General features: G+C 44.0%; 7 protein-coding genes across 8 annotated transcripts; 6 read left to right on the plus strand and 1 right to left on the minus strand.

Annotated features, from left to right (window-relative positions):
• The first annotated feature begins 3,971 nt into the window (after positions 1-3,971).
• Positions 3,972-4,885, plus strand: LOC6585689. Its single transcript, XM_002011281.4, has 3 exons — positions 3,972-4,113; positions 4,184-4,319; positions 4,434-4,885. Exons 1-3 carry the CDS (start codon positions 4,041-4,043, stop codon positions 4,705-4,707), a joined length of 483 nt encoding a protein of 160 aa, XP_002011317.2. The 5' UTR covers positions 3,972-4,040; the 3' UTR covers positions 4,708-4,885.
• Positions 4,886-5,166: 281 nt separating this feature from the next.
• Positions 5,167-7,247, plus strand: LOC6585688 (growth hormone-inducible transmembrane protein). 2 transcript variants are annotated; one of them, XM_015160987.3, is made up of 7 exons: positions 5,167-5,245; positions 5,336-5,617; positions 5,670-5,781; positions 6,243-6,384; positions 6,462-6,798; positions 6,887-7,019; positions 7,080-7,247. In XM_015160987.3, the coding sequence occupies exons 2-7, from the start codon at positions 5,416-5,418 to the stop codon at positions 7,156-7,158; spliced, it is 1,005 nt and encodes a 334-aa protein (XP_015016473.1). In that variant the 5' UTR covers positions 5,167-5,245; positions 5,336-5,415; the 3' UTR covers positions 7,159-7,247. The 2 variants fall into 2 exon arrangements, with proteins under 2 accessions (XP_015016473.1, XP_002011316.1); XM_002011280.4 differs by lacking the exon at positions 5,167-5,245 and having other exon boundaries at positions 5,253-5,617.
• Positions 7,248-7,547: 300 nt separating this feature from the next.
• LOC6585687 (lanC-like protein 3 homolog) lies at positions 7,548-9,768 on the plus strand. The gene is made up of 3 exons (XM_032732769.2): positions 7,548-7,683; positions 7,837-7,900; positions 8,038-9,768. Exon 3 carries the CDS (start codon positions 8,136-8,138, stop codon positions 9,393-9,395), a length of 1,260 nt encoding a protein of 419 aa, XP_032588660.1. The 5' UTR covers positions 7,548-7,683; positions 7,837-7,900; positions 8,038-8,135; the 3' UTR covers positions 9,396-9,768.
• Positions 9,769-10,350: 582 nt separating this feature from the next.
• On the plus strand, positions 10,351-11,577 carry LOC6585686 (eukaryotic translation initiation factor 3 subunit G-1). Its single transcript, XM_002011278.4, has 2 exons — positions 10,351-10,460; positions 10,525-11,577. Exon 2 carries the CDS (start codon positions 10,525-10,527, stop codon positions 11,332-11,334), a length of 810 nt encoding a protein of 269 aa, XP_002011314.1. The 5' UTR covers positions 10,351-10,460; the 3' UTR covers positions 11,335-11,577.
• A 546-nt stretch (positions 11,578-12,123) lies between these two features.
• On the plus strand, positions 12,124-14,058 carry LOC6585685 (histone-lysine N-methyltransferase SMYD3). The gene is made up of 5 exons (XM_002011277.4): positions 12,124-12,396; positions 12,458-12,699; positions 12,767-12,918; positions 13,089-13,551; positions 13,624-14,058. Exons 1-5 carry the CDS (start codon positions 12,278-12,280, stop codon positions 13,992-13,994), a joined length of 1,347 nt encoding a protein of 448 aa, XP_002011313.1. The 5' UTR covers positions 12,124-12,277; the 3' UTR covers positions 13,995-14,058.
• LOC6585684 (centromere/kinetochore protein zw10) lies at positions 14,024-17,243 on the minus strand. The gene is made up of 3 exons (XM_002011276.4): positions 15,794-17,243; positions 14,919-15,258; positions 14,024-14,568 (listed from the first exon to the last, which is right to left on the minus strand). Exons 1-3 carry the CDS (start codon positions 17,120-17,122, stop codon positions 14,093-14,095), a joined length of 2,145 nt encoding a protein of 714 aa, XP_002011312.1. The 5' UTR covers positions 17,123-17,243; the 3' UTR covers positions 14,024-14,092.
• A 608-nt stretch (positions 17,244-17,851) lies between these two features.
• On the plus strand, positions 17,852-19,071 carry LOC6585683 (torsin-like protein). Its single transcript, XM_002011275.4, has 2 exons — positions 17,852-18,121; positions 18,174-19,071. The coding sequence occupies exons 1-2, from the start codon at positions 17,911-17,913 to the stop codon at positions 19,001-19,003; spliced, it is 1,041 nt and encodes a 346-aa protein (XP_002011311.2). The 5' UTR covers positions 17,852-17,910; the 3' UTR covers positions 19,004-19,071.
• The last annotated feature ends 276 nt before the right edge of the window (positions 19,072-19,347 follow it).

Consider the following 19,347-nt stretch of genomic DNA (forward strand, 5'->3'; position numbering starts at 1 on the left):
ACATTTCGCATTTTTGTTTATGCTTTTTTTTTATCACATTCAAGCTCCGAGACGAACAAGCACTTTATGTTGTAGTTGTTGCTATAGTTGAATCTCGTTGTTGTTGTTGTTGTTCACGCGCTTTAATTCAATTTGCTGTTAATGCGCGTAATTGATTTGAGCAGCTTAATTGCAATTGATGGCAAGCCCTTCAGCATCCCTAAGCGTATCTGTATCTGTATCTGTATCTGTATCTGTATCTGTATCTGTATCTGTATCTGTATCTGTATCTGTATCTGTATCTGTATCTGTATCTGTATCTGTATCTGTATCTGTATCTGTATCTGTATCTGTATCTGTATCTGTATCTGTATCTGTATCTGTATCTGTATCTGTATCTGTATCTGTATCTGTATCTGTATCTGTATCTGTATCTGTATCTGTATCTGTATCTGTATCTGTATCTGTATCTGTATCTGTATCTGTATCTGTATCTGTATCTGTATCTGTATCTGTATCTGTATCTGTATCTGTATCTGTATCTGTATCTGTATCTGTATCTGTATCTGTATCTGTATCTGTATCTGTATCTGTATCTGTATCTGTATCTGTATCTGTATCTGTATCTGTATCTGTATCTGTATCTGTATCTGTATCTGTATCTGTATCTGTATCGGCTTAAGTTTAGATATCTATATATATCTATATATCTTTATATCTATAGTGCGCTACGTACTTAACCGTGCCGCGATCGTCGCTTAACTGATGAAACCGGCAAACGGCGACGGCTCCAAAAAAAAAAAAAAAACAAAAAACAAAAACAACCCCAAGCCAAAGACGCTCAACGATCAACAAACAGCAAACAACGATCAACGCCAGCCTCATCCAGAGAGGAGAGAGCAAGAGCGCGAGAGAGAGAGAGGGAGACAGAGAGAGAGAGGGAGAGTTGGGTTTCATAAAAAGCAATTCCCAAATTTCGCTTTACACCTCTTTCTCGAACAGCTTTCGGCGACAATTTATGCAGCTCGCGCAGTTCGTGTGGAAACTAACAGCGAGCTGTAGCAACGATTAGGTGGACTATTCGCTGTCTGCGTCAATTAATGGCAAGTGATTTGACATTCTCGGCTAATTATTGGCAGTCTATTGCAAGTGCTGCGAAGAAACTCATGTACTTGGGCATTAATAGTCAGTGCTATCGATCTATTCGATTCTAGCCATTGCTCGTCTATCGATCAGCCTGTCAGTCATTTATAAACTTGATTGGTCGAGAGTTGGCTCGTCAATTTATTGGTCAGTCATTCAGGCAATCAGTCTCAATCAGTCAGCAGTCATTCACTCGCTGATGAATACAAAACTTTCCTCTTATGGCACATGTTCAATCAATCAATCAAAGACTGATCAATCAGTCTCTCATTATAGATTAATGATGACTAATGCCTGCCTGATGTATGAGTAATGTATGATTGAAGTATGCCAGATACATGATTGATGTATGGCTGTTATATTACTGATGTATGATTGACGTACGAATGATATACGACTGAAGAATTGATGTAAGGCTGTCGAATATCTGATGTATTTCTGATAGATGACTGATGTATGATGTTTTTCAGATATATAACTGATGTATAGCTATTGTATGACTAATATAATACTGACGTATGACTGATGGATGACTGATGTATGACTGATAGATGACTGATGTATGAATAATGTATGGTATTTCTTATATATATAATTGATGCAGGCTATTGTAGGACTAATATATTACTGATGTATGACTGATAGATGATTGATGTATGACTGATGTATGATGTTTCTCAGATATATAATTGTTGTATGGCTATAGTATAACTAATATATTACTGATGTATGACGAAAATATATTGATTTGATTGAGTAGTGCTTCTACTGAAGTCAAAGGAGTTTTAATATATGCTATACATATATATTGATTGATCAATCAATGTGCATTGACTTGAAGTAAACGGTGTTTTTGCGCATCCACAAAAACTGTATAGGGTATTTAACAGTCGGTAGTCCCTCTTGTAAAAGCTCCGAGTATTTACAGCGAAAGTATACAATGAATAAAATCAGAACGAAATGGGGAAAGCGCTGAAAAGTAAGCAACATTCTGCTGGCTGATGCGTCAATCAAGCAGCGCAGCACTTGATAGGGCTATTAGGAATTTGTGCTTGACAATTTCCATTTCCGTTTCCGTTCGAAAACCTTTTGGCTAGGAATGCACACACTTTTTATACGTGATTTGATTTGTGCAGGAAATTGCAAGTGCGGCGGAAATTTCGAGCGTTTTTTTTTTCGCTTTGCCGTGTCAAAGGTTATCTGTCTGGGCAATTGATTAGATTGAGCAACAGCAGCAGCAACAGCTAATCGCCGAATGGATTTGTGTGAAAGGTTCAAATTGTCAATTGTGCTCGAAATAGGGGACTCACTCGAATAGCGAGTGGAAGCGAAATACCTGAACTGATTTTCAGCTGATTCTATTTCTACTGCAGTCAATCAATAAGTCGGTCAGTTGGTCAGACTATTGGTCAGTCAATCAATCACGTCCTCACAGCTCAACTTTAGCTTAATCAAATAATTAAATCAATCGGGCCATATATCATCACCATCAATCAACATACATCACTCAATCAGTTTGGAAGATAGGTAGGTTCCATCCATCAAGCAATAGTTTAGGGCTAACTATCCGGTGTTCTATCTAGAACACTGAAGGCATCGACTGAAAGGATCGTAGCGAGGTGATTGAGGAAGAGTCAAGCCTAATCGTTGATGGAGCAATCATAGTAAATCTTAGGATAAAATTCGCATCATCTCTCACTCTCTCTTTCTCTCTTTCACTATCTTCTTCAGCGCGTATCTCTCTCTCTCTTTCTCTCTCTCTCCCTTGCCCCCTCTTTCTCCCTCACTTGGTTGTATAAGCATGAAAGCATGATTCATCTGCTGTGGCCCAGTGCCCCACACAGCTCGCTTGGTATTGGTCAGGCGCAGTCTACAAAGTGAAACAAATTATTTATAAACAATGTCTTAAAATTTAACATCAAAGAGCACACACATACGCATGCGTTTGCCCATGCACATGTGTATTCTATGTATGTATGTACATATATAGGTACGTTTTCGTAAACATCAATTAGTTTGCCATTTTTCGTGAAAAAGCATGAAAGGTATATCGACTGCTGACGACATTGGTCTGAGCAGGTCCTATGGTATGGAGAGACAGACAGAGAGAGAGAGAGAGACTGAGAAAAAATAGAAAAAAATATATATATAGGGCATAGGGATAGAAAAAGGGGGAATCGGAAAGACCAATAGATATAGAGAAAGGGATAGAACAAATGTGCGATAAAAAGAAAAAATCAAGAGACAGACACAGACACAAAGTCAAAGAACGGAAAAATTAAGATAAAGGGAAAGAGATAGACAAAGAGACACACAAATAGACAAAAAGACAGACATACACAGAGATAGAGAGAGAGGGAGAGGGAGGGACAGAAAATTATGGCCACGCGGAGCAGAGCCGACTGAGATTAAGAGGGACTCATTGGGAAAGCAGAGAGATTTGGTCATCTTAGAGAGATTCATTGAGGAACCCATTCGGGAATTGTAGGAAGACACGCCCATCTTAGAGATATGCCAATGTATATATAAAGACTTGTGCAACCACCTCACAGTCCCAACTCATTAACACCATATCTTTGTGACGCTCTACAGGGTAGCGCCTGGTCATGCCATCAACATTTGAATTTCGATCTTTTCTGCGCTGCGGACTGAGCGATAAGCATGCCATATAGAAAAGCATCAACACATTCCATATACATACAAAATATTGTTAAATTCCCAGTAGAGAAAGCGCGTAAATGCTCTGAGTAAATGTGATTACACACACACACACACACACAGATACATATGAAGATAGAGACAATCCATGTGGAGGAACCATTGATAGAGATTAAATACATTTGCTTGGAATCAGTTGCGCACTAAACTTTGCAAACGTCGCAACGAATCAGGCAAACAAAAATAATCGAGAAAAAAAAATGGAGTCTGCTAAATTGTTGTTAATAGGATTCATCTTCGTAGCCGGCAGCCGGGCAATGCCGCAGTATCCATGTAAGTATGGACGGATGATCCGTGTATATAGCTGTGCTCTTCACTCATTCCATTTTGGTGCCTCTGGCAGCTAGTTACCGTTACAGTCAACAGTACTGCCGGGATACGCTGACAGGCAGGCAGCTGTATGTGGGAGAAGTGTTCACACGTCCGGGGCAATGTGTGCGAGTGCAATGTCTGGGCACACTTCGGGTATGGGAGGATACGTGAGTAAGCGATAGAGAGAACGAGACTCAGAGAGAGTGGCGATTGGCTGACCAATCACATGCACTGATATTCTGTACATCATTTTCACTGTCATTCTTTATTAACCGTTACAGCTGTAAAGTGCCGGTCGGCTTGAAGGGGGACTGTCATGAGCTGCCGCCCACTGAAACCGATTCGGTCTATCCGAAATGTTGTCCCCTATACGAATGCAAAACGTTCACATCGAATCCCGAGGGGGAGCTGGAGCAAACGAACACGTATGATCATGCTGGCAATTTGCGCAAATCGCATCTGACCGAGGTGATTATCATAAACAAGGATCGTCTAGCACCCAATTTACCAGAGAGGCCAACCGTTCAGCCAACTGTTCGAAAATATTCAGTATGAGCAAACGTTATATATCTATATATGTATATACATATCTATGTATATATGCATATGCGTGTTTATAGTGTGAATTTGTAGTGTGATCAATTAGGCCGTAGTTAGTCGTTAAAAATTATCTGTGTCGCATTGTATTGTTACGTGTTCCAAATATATATGTCTTGAGCATAACGAAATTGCATTAACTGAAATTTGAATTCAACTGCAATGGCGGCATTTTTTATAAGACGGTGCTGTTATACTTTTCCACCAACGATTTGCCTATCGATTGTTGCAACGACCAGTCAAAACATGTTACATTATTATTTACACTTCAGCCACTAATAAGCAGATATGGTAAAAATTAAGAATAAAAACCTAAATACATACTATATATATATTTAATGATTACGACGATTATTATTAATTTGAAATTTAAAATATCGCGTTGCCAACTAGAGTATGCATTTTAAACGATATATATTGTAACACACAGCTGATCATCGTGCTTATATCGATAGCAACAAGTCAACATTGTAAATTATCGAAGTGACTATTGTTCGTAAGTAGGAAATTCTAGAAATATTTCAAAATACATAGAAGTTTTGCGTCAGTTACGCTCGCTAACTAAATTTGTTTCATCGAAAAACAGCAAAAACGTGTGTAAATTAATTTTTGGCACAAGCGAATTCAACTTTAACAATCAACTGCGAATTTCATCACAACAAGAAAATGTTGCTGCGACTTGCATTGTCGAAAGCTCCATCGAGCTGCCAATTGCTGGCCAAATCCTCGAAACTGAATCTTAGTTTAGTTCGCAACTATGCACGGGGTCCAGTGCGCCCCCCACGCAATCCCGTAATTGTGGAGCGGGCTCCAGTACGCAGTCAACCGACGCTCAAGGAGAAGCTAATGGGCCCACCAAGTGCCAATGGTAAGTGCTTGCCTACCAATTACCGCTGTAACTAAACTGTGTTTTCTTCCAGCTTTTTCATTGGGCAAGGGAGCAGCTGCGGGAGCCGCTGCTGTCGGCCTGGGCGCCCTTTGCTACTACGGCATCGGCATGGGCAAGCACACAAGCATTGCGGACAACGCCATGTGAGTAGGCATTCCTTAAAATACATTAAAATATACATACGTATGCATACATACATGTACATACATATTTATGCTTCTCTGCTGGAGGCATTGTCAATGATTACCTGATCTAATATAGTGCATCTTACAAAACAGAGAGAGCGAGAGAGAGAGAGAGAGCGAGAAAGATCTAGACCTCCTCTAAATCATTAAAGCACAATCTAGAACAAAGCCCACCCACCCCCACGCTCTCATTCCATTGCGCTCTCAGCGAGGAACGGTACTTCACAGATTATAAGCCAAGATGATCACTCTCTCTCATTTTCTCTTTACCGCTCGAGCAATCGCACTGCTCTCTCAAAGTTGTGCATGTGTGATGCGAATGTCCCGTTTCTTCTCTTCTGAGAGAGCTGTGCATTGTTACATATTAATTAAGGTTTTGCGAACTTATGACTTCTCTTTCTCTCTCCCTTCATGTGTAGAATGTGGCCGCAATATGTGAAGGAGCGCATACAATCGACATACGCTTTCTTTGGTGGCTCCTGCTTGCTAACTGCAGCCTCTGCTGCTGCAGTCTTCCGCTCGCCTCGTCTCCTCTCACTGGCCTCGCGCGGTGGCTTTGTGGTAAGTCAAACACCGTACACACACCCACTCATACACACACACACAGATATCTATATGTATGTATATGTTTACCGTAGTGGACACTAGCTTCGTTTGCTTTGGTCATTGGCAGTGGAGCTGTCACACGCTCCATTCAGTATGAGAAGGGGTTGGGGCCAAAGCACTTGGCCTGGGCCGTGCATTGCGCTCTATTGGGTGCTATGATAGCCCCATTATGTTTCCTCGGTGGACCGATACTAACGCGCGCAGCTCTCTACACGGGCGGCATTGCCGGTGGCTTGTCGACGATCGCAACTTGTGCACCGAATGATAAATTCTTGTATATGGGTGGTCCATTGGCCATTGGCTTGGGCCTTGTCTTCGCCTCATCCTTGGCATCAATGTGGCTGCCGCCAACGACCATGCTAGGCGCTGGTAAGTAATTGAGTTTTATTAAATCATATATATGTACATATATATGATATAAAGCTTATGCTAATCCTTCTGCTCGATTTGCTTCCAGGCTTGGCCTCGATGTCGCTATACGGCGGACTGATTCTCTTCAGCGGCTTCCTGCTCTACGATACGCAGCTGTTGGTGCGCAGGGCTGAGGTGTACCCAGAGTATGCATATGCACCCTTCGATCCGATTAATGCGTAAGTATAAATCCTTTAGTTTCCTGTGATGCTCGAGATTCATTTCATTCTACATTTCAGCTCTATGTCTATCTATATGGATGTTTTGAATATATTCATAAGAATTGCGACCATCATGGGACTTAACCATCGTAAATAATTTCAAGCAAATACAGTTGTGATATAATAATGATATATATGTAAACAAATAAATAAAGCTTACAGGCTACAAAGCCTAGAAAAAGTAAATACCTATGTTAATTTCTATAAATTGGTAAATAAGTAGTGATGTGCGCGACCGGGCGACAGTGTCACAATCGATGTTAGTGCATTGCCTATCGATTAAACTGATGCCAGTGGTACAGCAGCATAACTATTTGTTATTATTTTAATAATTGCTTAACATTATTATTTACTACTTTAAAAACGTCTATATAATACATATATATGATATATGTGACTGCAGTTTAACTTTTTTTAAATTATGTAGACACATAACATATCGCACAACGATTAACTATCGCATGAATTGTATATTAAACGATATATATACGTCGGCAGGATAATACGATAACAAACCTGTACAGAAGACAATTAAAAAGGATTTAAGAGCTTACAAACTGCTTGGCTTTGGCAACAGTGTCAAATGTGTGACAAAACTTTATTATTTAAATAGGATATATATGTGAGCACTTGCAAACTAATAATTAAACAAAACACAAATCATTTTTTACGCGATAATACATCTAAAAACTAAATATATATATTTGTATATACATATATATATAAATATTATATACATTTATTGCGTTTCATTAAGTGCATAAACGTGTTTCAGGTACGTTCCCGTCGATGCTATAATACAACCGCTTGGAACAGGGGCAAAGCTAAAGACACAACGGGTAAGTACGAGTCCTAGACAAAGCAAACGCCGGCAGCCGGCGGGGGCCGCGCCCTGCGTCAGGTACGCAGCAGCCGGCAAACGGCAAATCGATTTACGATAACAAAAGTGTTTTGCTTTTCTTCTCTGCTTTTGCAGCCGCGACAGCAGCAGCAGCAGCAGTCGCCGAACTGAAAATAACGCAAAAGGGAAAAGTAGAAGACAAAGTGGAGACCGACGATAACTTGAGTCTTGAAATGGAGCGGCGTTATCTGAAGAATCCGTTTGCTGATTTCGCCGGCGGTGAAAATACGCCCTTTGCCACTGATGAGGAGCACATTAAGACATTGATATGCACCTATGTGGATGCCATATTGGAGCATTGTCATCCCAATAGCGACGAAGAGGACAATCGCGGCGACTTGTATGTGGGCAATGCTGGCATTGCCTACATGTTCTGGAAGTTGAATAGCTGTGAGCAGACCCGTGATCTCTATCCGGCTTTGGAGCATGCGGCTGCCTTCATACGCAATGCCAAAGTGAACGCCCAACGCTACAAGAAAAGATCAGCCGAGCGATATTCGTTTCTCTGTGGCAACGCCGGCATCTATGCCGTCTCCGCTGCCATATCCCAGGAGACAAAGAATACGGAGGAACTCTCCATGGACTTGGCCAACTTTAAGTCTGGCATCCCATCGAGCAAGGAGTTCATGCATACAAAATATGGTTGTGATGAGGTGCTAGTTGGACGCGCTGGCTATCTATCTGGCTGCTACTGGCTCAACGACGTGCTGCCGGAGAAGAAAATTACGGATGATGACCTCATCTCCATTTGCCAGCTGATCATCCACAGCGGGCGGGAGTATAGCAAGCTGAATAACTCTCCGTTACCATTGATGTATCAATACCATGGCACAGAGTATCTGGGCGCTGCTCATGGCCTTTGCGCCATTTTGCACATGCTCTTGGATAGTCCGTGGTTCCGTACGGTTCCCATATCGGCGCCCGCCGCCGAACTGCGGGACATCAAGCGCTCGATTGACTTCTTCCTGGAATTGCAGGATGCTGAAGGCAACTTCCCGGTGGCTCTGGAGGACTTGCGTTCGGGCCGGGATAAGCGTCTCGTGCATTGGTGTCATGGTGCACCCGGTGCTGTCTACGTGATAGCCAAAGCCTATCTAATCTTCAAAGAGGACAAATATATTATATCACTGCGTCGCGCCGCGGATTTGGTATGGAAGAAGGGATTTTTGCGCAAGGGACCGGGCATTTGCCATGGCGTAGCCGGCAATGGCTACGTCTTCCTTCTCCTCTTCCGCTTGACCAACGAAATGAAGTACCTGTACCGTGCTCACAAATTTATGGAACTCTTAACTAATGCGGAATTTAAGCAACGTGCGCGCGTTCCTGATCGACCGCACAGCCTTTACGAGGGAGTCGCTGGCACAGTATGCTTCCTAGTTGATCTCCTGGAGCCGGAGCAAGCTTATTTTCCCTTTATGGATGTCTTTCATTAGATAGTCCCAACCGCATCCCATCCCTCGCTCCATCCCCCATTCTAGTCATATATTTTATTTCTTTAAATTCAGCGCCCATTTTGTCGATATTGCAGCTAGTAAGGACTATTTTTCTTTTTAATTAGGATTCATCGATATCAGTCAAATTCGTAGGCGTCATTGTATACTTTCATCTATATCTTTCAGTCTTCAATACTTTTTTAGCCTTTTTTATCAAACATTATCCAGACTTTCTTTCTCTCTCTCAATGTCTCCCTCTCTCTCTCTCTCACCATTGCTCCACTTGATTGCGTGGCTCAATCATATTCTCATATCAAAATTATCTGTGCTTTAAGCTAAGCAATTAAAAATAATACGCATAAATATTCATATATATATATTCTATATATATATACATACACGATACACAAACAAATATACAATATATATTTATATACAATACTTACATTCATAAACATAAAAGAAATATAGACATATATATCTATATATATGTATACTGTGCTTTATACCTACGAGTAACTCCATTGATGAGCTCTAAATTCTATTGTCAATAAAGATTATACTACAAAACTATATATGTATATGTTTCTCTTACTCAGCGGCGAATATCGTAAGTTGTTTGTATTTCAAATTTAGCGCCATCTTCGTGAAATGAAATTGGTTACTCATCACATATCGCTGGCTAATATCGCAAGTTTATTTCATTTCAAATTACTTGTATATCGATATTAATGTATTCGTTACTTTAGTTACCACTTATCGGTATCTGCGCAGCCGGACTAGTTTATTATATGAGATTGGCATTTTACAATAATCAATTATTATTTCATTTGTCGCATAAATAATCATATCTTCGTAATTGAGCAACTGAGCAGCCAGCGCGATGACATCACAGCCGTGCGGTTTGACGATGAATTGTTGCAAGTCAGCTTGCTGTGCGATAAATACTCATCGACAATCAACTTGCATCCCTAACTGGCTCTTTTCGTGGTGCGGACGCAATCTGCAAACTCGTGGCGAAATTTTGTATTAAATTTTCGTTGTCCAATTGCATAGCAAAACAAGGTTAATTGACACAGAACGATGCTGGCTAAGACATAGAAACGTATATTAATGTTAATACTTACAGATGCCGGGCGTTGAAACAATCAAATCCAGTTGGGCCGATGAGGTGGAGCTCGACTATGGAGGCTTGCCACCAACAACCGAAACGATTGAGAATGGCCATAAATACGTGACCGAATACAAATACAATAAGGACGATAAGAAAACGAAAGTGGTGCGCACTTACAAAATATCCAAACAGGTCGTGCCGAAAACTGTCGCCAAGCGTCGCACCTGGACGAAATTTGGTGATTCGAAGAACGACAAACCCGGCCCCAATTCTCAAACAACAATGGTTTCTGAAGAGATTATAATGCAGTTCCTCAACTCCAAGGAGGATGAGAAGGCCAACGATCCGTTGCTCGACCCCACCAAGAACATTGCCAAATGTCGTATTTGCAATGGCGAGCATTGGTCCGTCAACTGTCCCTACAAAGGCACCGCTATGGACACCAATCTCATGGAGAAGAAGGCGGCAGCTGCTGCATCGGCAGCCGTGGATGCCCCCAAATCTGGAAAGTACGTGCCACCATTCCTCAAGGATAGCCAAAAGGGCGGTATGGGTATGCGTGGACGCGACGATACGGCTGCCATTCGCATTTCTAACTTATCCGAGTCCATGACCGAAGCGGATCTCGAGGAGCTGGTCAAGAAGATCGGTCCACAGAGCAAGATGTACCTGGCCCGCGATAAGAACACCGGCCTCTGCAAAGGTTTCGCCTACGTTCACTTCAAACAGCGCAAGGATGCGGCAGCGGCCATCGAAATCCTGAACGGTCACGGCTACGATCACTTGATCCTGAGTGTGGAGTGGTCAAAGCCACAGAACAACTAAAAGGGGGCAAGACGACGATGTGTGCGTGTGTGCGACGTGTGTATGTGTGTGAAAGGGCAAGGCTGCCGGGAAAGTTAAGCAGAAACGTGAAGAATACTGTAATTTGCTTTTTTTATATTTTGAATAACTACCACTTATAGAGACCCTGGAGCATACCGCATGTGTTACAAATAAATAGTACATGGTATCTAAGCTATAAGTTTGCTAAAAACACAAAAAAATAAACAAAAATTGAAAAGGAAATTGAAATGAATATATTTTTATGCTATGCAGGTCGTTTATTTACATGCGCGGGTTTAACGTCACGAATACTGCGAACAGTGTTACCAGAGAATGTTTTTATGCCGCAGCTCGCTGAGAAAGAGAGAGTGAGAGCCTAAGAGCAACAGATGTGACGTCACAAATATGTGAGCAACGCGCTCAGAGAGTGGCACGGCCGAGGACATCAATAACGGCACTCCAGCACGCACTCTCTCATAAACAATATTTTCGTGTTGGCTTGATTGGCATGTAAATGTGTACGCCCCACGTTTATTTTTAATATAAACTATGTTTATTTTAAGTCGCATTTAGGCAAAGGTGCGCATATGCCATTTGATGCTATTCTCGGATTTATGGCAATACATATTACTAATGATGTTTTTTAAGAATATGCATATACAGTATGTCAATTACCCTTGATCGCAGACAAGAGGGCGAGCATATCTCACAGAAAAAGAGCGCTGCACTCCATGGAGCGCATATCGTGTTGCTCGCTCTGCAGGGTATCGCTGGGTCGACTAATAGCGAGCAGCATTCTGTTCTGCTTGCGTAAATTGTGTTTTGTTTGTGCCGTGCGCTAAATTTAGAAAATAGGTGCCGCTAAAGCATTTCAAATTTGAATATAGCAAAATGCAATATTTTTGATCTGCTGCTTGCTGGCAGGTCCACAGGTGTGTTCACTATGGAGTCCTCGTCGAAACTGGCCATAAAACGCGGCACGCGAATTTTGACTGAAAAGCCATTTGCGTACGTGCTCAAGTCGAAATATCGACTGGAACGCTGCGATAATTGCCTGGAAGCGTGAGTTGTAATGGGATTTTAGAGTGGAATAATGAAATAGAATATAATACTGCTTGCACAGGACAAAGGTGCTGAAGTGCTCCAACTGCCGTTATGTCTCCTACTGCAATCGCAGCTGCCAGCAACAGGCTTGGTCCATCCACAAGCACGAGTGCCTGTTCCTCAAGCGTGCGCTGCCGCGCATTGTGCCCGACGCGGCGAGGATGCTCTGCCGGCTTATATTGCGTCTGGAGCACGGCGGCGATCTGGAAAGAGGCTACTACACGGAGCACGGATCTCGCAAATTCCGCGATCTAATGTCACGTGAGTGGCAATTCATATAGAATACATATTTGTATATAGGCTTCGTTTAATATTTTCCGATTTGCAGACTATGCGGAGATTAAGAACGACCCGAAGCGCATTGAGCATTTGGAATCGTTGCATGCTGTGCTCACGGATATGATGGCGGAGAGCGGAAAAGGAAGTCTAACTGGAAGTCTGGTGCCCAACATGAATGAGCTGATGAGTATTTATGGTCGTGTAAGTGTGAGTGAGCGGCAGCAGCAAAAGCTACTCAGCTACTCATATGGCTGCACTGCTCTAAACAATATGTGCGTCCCCCTCTATCTCATGCTAAGGCTGATTTGAAATGTGACGTCAAGTTTAGTAAACTTATTGTGATATTATTTGCTCTCTCATTCATCGTACAGCTCATCACGAACGGCTTCAACATCCTGGATGCAGAGATGAATTCGATAGCGACTGGCATTTATCTGGGCGTCTCCATAACAGATCACAGCTGCCAGCCGAATGCGGTGGCCACGTTCGAGGGCAACGAGCTGCACGTGCACGCCATTGAGGACCTGCCGTGCTTGGATTGGTCCAAGATCTACATAAGCTACATCGATCTGCTCAACACGCCCGAGCAGCGGCGGGCAGATCTAAAGGAGCATTACTATTTCCTCTGCGTGTGCAGCAAGTGCATCGATCCGCAGGAGATGCACGAAATGACCGCAGCCGTTTGTCCGAATGGCAGCTGCGACGCTAGCGTCAATATACAATTGGATAAATGTGAGAGCTGCGGAACGCCCGTGTCGGAACAGCTTCGCACCGACTACAGCGAGGTGATGGCGCTGACGCAGTCCAGCTTGGACTCCATGAAGGAGGTGGCCTGTAAGTGGACGAAGCGGCCGGACTATGCGCTATATACACTCCTCATACTATGCACACTCTGTTCCCTTCCAGATCTGGACGTCTGCAAGGTATGCCTGGCCAAGCATCGTGGCATCCTGCATCCCTTAAACGTTTGGCACGTGAAGACACTCGATGCCGCCTTCGAGGCATCGATCCAGGTGGGCAAGTGGACAGAGGCATTGGACTATGGAAGGCAGCTGCTGCCAGGCTTTGCTAAATACCACGGGGAATGGAATCCCTTGCTGGGCCTGCTCCAGCTAAAGCTGGGCAAGATCGAGCTGTACGAGCGCAACTACAAGCAGGCCTTGCAGCACCTGCAGGAGGCGCAGCGCATCCTGAACGTAACACATGGCCGAGATCATCGACTGTTGCTGGAGCAGCTGCGTCCGCTCATGCTGCAGGCCAAGCACGAAATGCGATGAGCTCAGATCGGCTAAGAGATAGACTACGGTTTGGTAATAAAGAGTTTAATTAAGTGTAAAGCAATTTGAAATGTATATATATATATTTGCAAATGGCGTTAAACGATCTGCGTGATGGCCTTGGCGCGCCGGTCCGTGTCCTGGAAGAGGGCGCGTATCAAGTGCTTGATCTCATTCGCCTGGTAATTGGCCGTCAGCGGGCCGGCGCCATCGCACCAGAGTTCGGTAAACTCCTTGAGCGAGGCGTTCATCATGGTCTTCAGCTGCTGCAGCTTCTGCCAGCTGCGCACCTGCAGCACCTCATGCTTATCCTGGTACAGCAGCGGCCCCTTCTCCAGCACCACGTCGATCAGGTCGCTCAGCTCGCTGGCCATCGTCGCCGAAATGTCGCGTAGCGTAAACACCCGCTGCACCAGCTCGTTGACAAACGCATTCAGCAGCTCGCAGAAGCTGCTGTTGTAGACGTTCTCCGGCAGCACCTGCTGCCACACGTTCTTCAGCAGCTCCAGCTGGCGCAGGCACTGGCGCACCAGTCGCAACGGCGTCGAGCCCAGGGTATGCGGATTCTCAAATTCTGTCAAAGGGCGAGAAGAGGCATTAATTAGTAGGAGTGTGACCGACTCGCAAATCCCCTCACCCCAATCCAGAGCACATGCGCCACCCTCTCTTTACAGCCCCCTACTCCATGCATTCATGCACTACAAATGTTCTCTTTACTCTAGGAAATCGCTTGGAGTATCTGCATAGATATGGGTAGATTTCTTGTCTCTGTCTAATCGTCTCATCAATATTTCAAGTTTCTGACTTCGAGATCGCTGAGGTCAGAATAGGACTTCTATATATTCTATATATGTTCTGGCACGCCTCCTAACTGCCTTTTCCCATATGTACAGTCTACGTAGGAGAAACAATATGAAGACCCACCGAATCCGCTCATGATATCCATCAATATAGACTGCTGATAGTTGAGCTGAACCCGCAAGTGCTTGGTGGCCGTGGACTGAAGCATCTTGACCAGCGAGGGATAGCTTTCGATGCCGTTGTTGGCGTGCTGCGCCACCCAATGCGTCAGGTATTGGCAATTGTTGTGGAACAGCGCCGATTGCTGGGGAATGCTCTGCAGCAGCTTCTTATGCACCTTGGGCACCTCGTCGATGTACGTCTCCAGCAGCTGGGCAACAACTCCGGCCAATGGATCGGGCGTCGATTCTGCTGTCTTATCCGTTGGCTGGCGCAGCACGCGATCCATCAGCTTCACAAAATCCTATCAATGGGAAAGAGATTTGCTTTCATTATACGCGAATAATTAGGAATACGAGCTCGACTTAATTATTGAACTACTTCAGTGAAAGCTCTACAATACGGCATCCTAGGTCTAGAACTGCAGAATTACAGCCTTAGCACGATCTTCCCAATGGCTTTAGACAGACGGAAGAGAGGGACGGACGACGAAGAGTCAGAAAGATAACCGAACGAACGGGAGTTAGGGTGATGGATGGATGGGTTGGGGGGAATACGGATAGATAGACAGATTGATAGCATAAGTGGAAGATTGACGGATGAAGGACATAGGATAGATGAATGAGAATGACAGCCGAAAGAGAAACGGGCGTGCGGATAAGGAGCAAAATGGGCTGGTAGATGCACTCAGAGAGAGACGGACGGATGGACGGAGCGAGGGATAGTTGAAGTGAAGCAGGCACAGGGGAAGGAGCGAGCTAATGAACGGGAGGCAGAGCTTAATTAGAGAATGGGCAGCCAACGGATTACAGATGTACGGAAAGTTGGTTGATGCTTACCTGGGCGCTCTTGGAGATCATGCAGCGAGGGAACAGAAACGGATCACTGGCCACATTAGCAGATAGATTGTTCGGAGCCACCAGCACCATATCCTGCAGATCACGCTGTATTATCTCGCGAGCTGTGGCCAGGACACGGGCTGAGAGGCGATTCCGATAGTATGTATCGAACTCCTTGGTGAACTCGGTCAGAGCACAGTCCACCTCTGGATTGATGAGATATGAATCCGCCAGGAGATGTTCGAACTGTAAAACATCTGCGCATAGAGTGGAGCTATTGTATTCATCCATTGTTTCCGGGACAGCGGGTATCAGGCACTCCTCGACGAGCAGCTGGAGCATGCGGTCCTTAACCTGATCGCCGATAACAGTGAAGACATGCTGAGTGCCGTTGAGGTTGCTATTGATGCCACTCAGTGTCTGCAGCAGCAGGCGGAAATGATCAAAGACGTCCTTGTAATTGGGCCGCAGCAGAGCCGACGCGGCGTCCTGATCCTTGATGGAATACGAGAGCGTTAGTTGTATGTGACTGTCATCCTTGGCCGCTTCGTTGTATTCAACCGAAACGGGCTTTAGTATCAGCGGCTCTATACAGTGCTCCAGCAGAAAATTGCACAGCTTGGCGGGATTGTAGCGTTCCTGGAACAAGGCACTCACAATGTCCTGCAGCTGCGCCTCGTCCTTGCTAATGAGCAGAGTAACGCATTTCGAATTGGGAAACGTTTTGCAATTCAGTTGCACCAGGTGATCGAACCGCTCCTGCAGGTTCTGCTGCAGCAAATGCGCCTGCACATGGTACTTGACTTTAATGGATTCGTAGCAATCCAATGTCTGGAACAGTCGCTCCACCTCGGGCGCTACATCGGCAGAGTCTGTGGAGTCGCTGTAGATCAGGCTGCGCAGTTTGCCCATCAGGTCGAACACGACTAGGCAGTCTTTATTGGCCTTCGCCTCTTCGACACACTGAAATAGATCGTCCAGCTTCAATATATGCTCGCTGACACGCAGCTCCAGCAATATTTCCCGCAGATCTTTGCTGCTCTTTGCCAGCTCAGCGCTGGCGTCGTTTAAGGCGGCTAGACCCTCCTCACCAACGGTGGCCAGCAGCTCGTTGATTTCGTCGCCTAGTATGGTCGCTTTCTCCAGAAAGATATCGGGCGATGTATGATTGGGCATGAATTCTGTATAATTCTCATCAATATGCTTGCGTACGCGCGTTTGAAATCTTTCGGTGCGAACCAACATTTTCGTAATTGCCGATTTTGTTGTCTCAATGCTCTGGCCCTGGCCTTGGAAGGACTCCTGCAGCACCTGCTTTTGCGCCATCATTTTTAAAAGCGTTATTTACCAACGGCAAGTTGCTGGAAAAATGTTTAAATTCTATGTGATGCTAATACAAACTGCAACGACGACGCTTGTTTACTTTTTTCTTTGCACTTATCGATTGCAATTTGAAAATGAAGTAGTCGAACTATTAGATTTTCGATAGCCGGGCATTAATCATAATAGTATCGATAGTTGTATGTGAACTTTTAAAAAAATTTTAGTACTTACTGCAACAAGGCACATCAGCAAGTTTGTCCTAAATTTTAAATTTTTATTAAACAGTACAAATTGACTAAATGATTATTACTTAATTAAATATGATTTTAATTGAAAGCAAAAAACACAACTTAGTATATACTCTTTATATATTGCCAATAAAATAAATTCTTTATTTATAAAAAGTCGTGATGTATATCGATATCGTAGCTGTTGTAATCGGTATTGTGATCTATGCAAATTAGAATATAATAGCGTTTATACTTGGGTGAAAGCTCATAGAGGTGAACCGGCTCACTCGCTCTTTTTTGTGAAGTGAGCCAACTCACTCATTTGGCTCACTGGCTCACTTGCTGATAGCTCATGAGCCGATAGTGATCGCAAGCAAAATTAACCAAAATGAGCGAGTGAGCCAAAACGAGCTAGTGAGCCAAAATGAGCGGGTGAACCAAAACGAGCTAGTGCGCCAAAATGAGCCATATTGAAGGAGCTAGCTCAGTGGCTCAGTTTAGTGAGCCATTCATTTTGGCTCACTCACTCATGAGCTACCCAAGTCTAAAGTCTAATAGCGTTCAATGACTGCACACAAAGCAAATAAATGTACAAAATGTATATACATATTGCTAATTATTGCAATAACTGGAAGCGGCACAGTTAATGGCATTGAGCCAATATCAGCGATTACAGGCACCGCAATAGTTACCGGCATTTTTGGCGCGAGCAATTTTTTTTATTGCAAGTTTGCCGAGTGCTGTGACGAACGCAGCGTGCCGGGCGATATAGAGAGTAAGTCGATTGATTGGAAATGTAACTTTGTGGATAACAGATGCATTTTCAGAATTAAAGCAGTCATTGTCTCGCACGCTCTATGGCCAACATATAGTGCAGCAATATGTTGTTTCTGCCCTTTCGGGCCATTTACAATCGACGAATCCGTCCCGGAAGCCGTTAGTTATGAGCTTCCATGGAACGCCGGGCACGGGAAAGAGCTTTGTGGCTGATAAGATAGCAGAAGCTCTTTACCTAGAGGGAACCAAGAGCAAATATGTGCACAAATTTTTGGGCCGGGCGGATTTTGCACATCCGGGTCGCCTGAACGAGTACAAGGAGCGCATCAATAATGAGGTACGGCAAAGCATCAAGCAATGCCCGCGCTCACTCTTCATATTCGATGAGGTGGACAAGATGCCGATTGGCGTTTTCGACACGCTCACATCCTTCATTGACTATGCAGCCAATAAGGGCGATGCCGATTATACGAAAGCCATATTTATATTCCTATCAAATACGGCGGGCATCGAAATCTCCGACCACTTGGTCCGGCTTATGAAGAGTGGCAAACGCCGCGAGGATACGAAACTCTCCGATTTCGAGAAGATGCTAGAGCTGTCTGCGTACAACATGGAGGGCGGCTTGAAGAAGACGAACATGATCGAGGCGCATGTCATCGATCACTATGTTCCCTTCTTGGCCCTCGAGAAGGCCCACATCATCCAGTGCGTGGAGGCCGAGTTTCAACGCCACAGATATAAACCCACACTGAAAGATATTCAACTAGTTGTCAATAATGCCGTTACCTACGATCCCAAGCATAGCATGTTCGTCACATCCGGTTGCAAGACGATCGAGAAGAAGGTCGCCATTGTTGTCTATGACAACAGGACTTGAAAGTACTTTTATTTTATTTTATATATATATATATATATATTAAAAGGGATGGAATCCTGTAAAACTCACCAACTCGAGAGTTTTAACGATTACGATTATCTTGGATAACTTCTCCTTAGGGTGGGTATTTTGAATACGACCAGAGATCCCGTGCATCAAATTCGTTATAGCGCTTGGAAACATCTCACTTCATGGGTATCTATTTTGTAGGTTTGTAGGTTTGGTAGCCTGAGCACTGCTCGAAAGCGTACGATATATAAAGCTAGGAATATTTTACTTGAATACCTGCAACGTACACTTGGTTTCCTGAGCACTCCCAGCACGAGCTAGGGGCAGTGAAATAG

This window comes from Drosophila mojavensis, unplaced genomic scaffold, assembly GCF_018153725.1.
Source record: "Drosophila mojavensis isolate 15081-1352.22 unplaced genomic scaffold, ASM1815372v1 contig_136, whole genome shotgun sequence".
NCBI lineage: Eukaryota > Metazoa > Arthropoda > Insecta > Diptera > Drosophilidae > Drosophila > Drosophila mojavensis.

What these genes read in the sequence shown, in the direction of transcription:
- LOC6585689 (XM_002011281.4), top strand. Translation starts at nt 4,041, where the DNA reads ATGGAGTCTGCTAAATTGTTGTTAATAGGATTCATCTTCGTAGCCGGC. An exon ending in GGCAATGCCGCAGTATCCAT is followed by an intron (nt 4,114 to 4,183) that starts GTAAGTATGGAC and finishes TGCCTCTGGCAG; the next exon opens with CTAGTTACCGTTACAGTCAA. An exon ending in CTTCGGGTATGGGAGGATAC is followed by an intron (nt 4,320 to 4,433) that starts GTGAGTAAGCGA and finishes TAACCGTTACAG; the next exon opens with CTGTAAAGTGCCGGTCGGCT.
- LOC6585688 (XM_015160987.3), top strand. Translation starts at nt 5,416, where the DNA reads ATGTTGCTGCGACTTGCATTGTCGAAAGCTCCATCGAGCTGCCAATTG. An exon ending in CCTCGCGCGGTGGCTTTGTG is followed by an intron (nt 6,385 to 6,461) that starts GTAAGTCAAACA and finishes TGTTTACCGTAG; the next exon opens with TGGACACTAGCTTCGTTTGC. An exon ending in CCCTTCGATCCGATTAATGC is followed by an intron (nt 7,020 to 7,079) that starts GTAAGTATAAAT and finishes TCTACATTTCAG; the next exon opens with CTCTATGTCTATCTATATGG.
- LOC6585687 (XM_032732769.2), top strand. Translation starts at nt 8,136, where the DNA reads ATGGAGCGGCGTTATCTGAAGAATCCGTTTGCTGATTTCGCCGGCGGT.
- LOC6585686 (XM_002011278.4), top strand. Translation starts at nt 10,525, where the DNA reads ATGCCGGGCGTTGAAACAATCAAATCCAGTTGGGCCGATGAGGTGGAG.
- LOC6585685 (XM_002011277.4), top strand. Translation starts at nt 12,278, where the DNA reads ATGGAGTCCTCGTCGAAACTGGCCATAAAACGCGGCACGCGAATTTTG. An exon ending in TGATGAGTATTTATGGTCGT is followed by an intron (nt 12,919 to 13,088) that starts GTAAGTGTGAGT and finishes TTCATCGTACAG; the next exon opens with CTCATCACGAACGGCTTCAA. An exon ending in CTCCATGAAGGAGGTGGCCT is followed by an intron (nt 13,552 to 13,623) that starts GTAAGTGGACGA and finishes GTTCCCTTCCAG; the next exon opens with ATCTGGACGTCTGCAAGGTA.
- LOC6585684 (XM_002011276.4), bottom strand. Translation starts at nt 17,122, where the DNA reads ATGATGGCGCAAAAGCAGGTGCTGCAGGAGTCCTTCCAAGGCCAGGGC. An exon ending in TGATCTCCAAGAGCGCCCAG is followed by an intron (nt 15,259 to 15,793) that starts GTAAGCATCAAC and finishes TCCCATTGATAG; the next exon opens with GATTTTGTGAAGCTGATGGA. An exon ending in GGATATCATGAGCGGATTCG is followed by an intron (nt 14,569 to 14,918) that starts GTGGGTCTTCAT and finishes GCCCTTTGACAG; the next exon opens with AATTTGAGAATCCGCATACC.
- LOC6585683 (XM_002011275.4), top strand. Translation starts at nt 17,911, where the DNA reads ATGACTGCACACAAAGCAAATAAATGTACAAAATGTATATACATATTG. An exon ending in CGTGCCGGGCGATATAGAGA is followed by an intron (nt 18,122 to 18,173) that starts GTAAGTCGATTG and finishes ATGCATTTTCAG; the next exon opens with AATTAAAGCAGTCATTGTCT.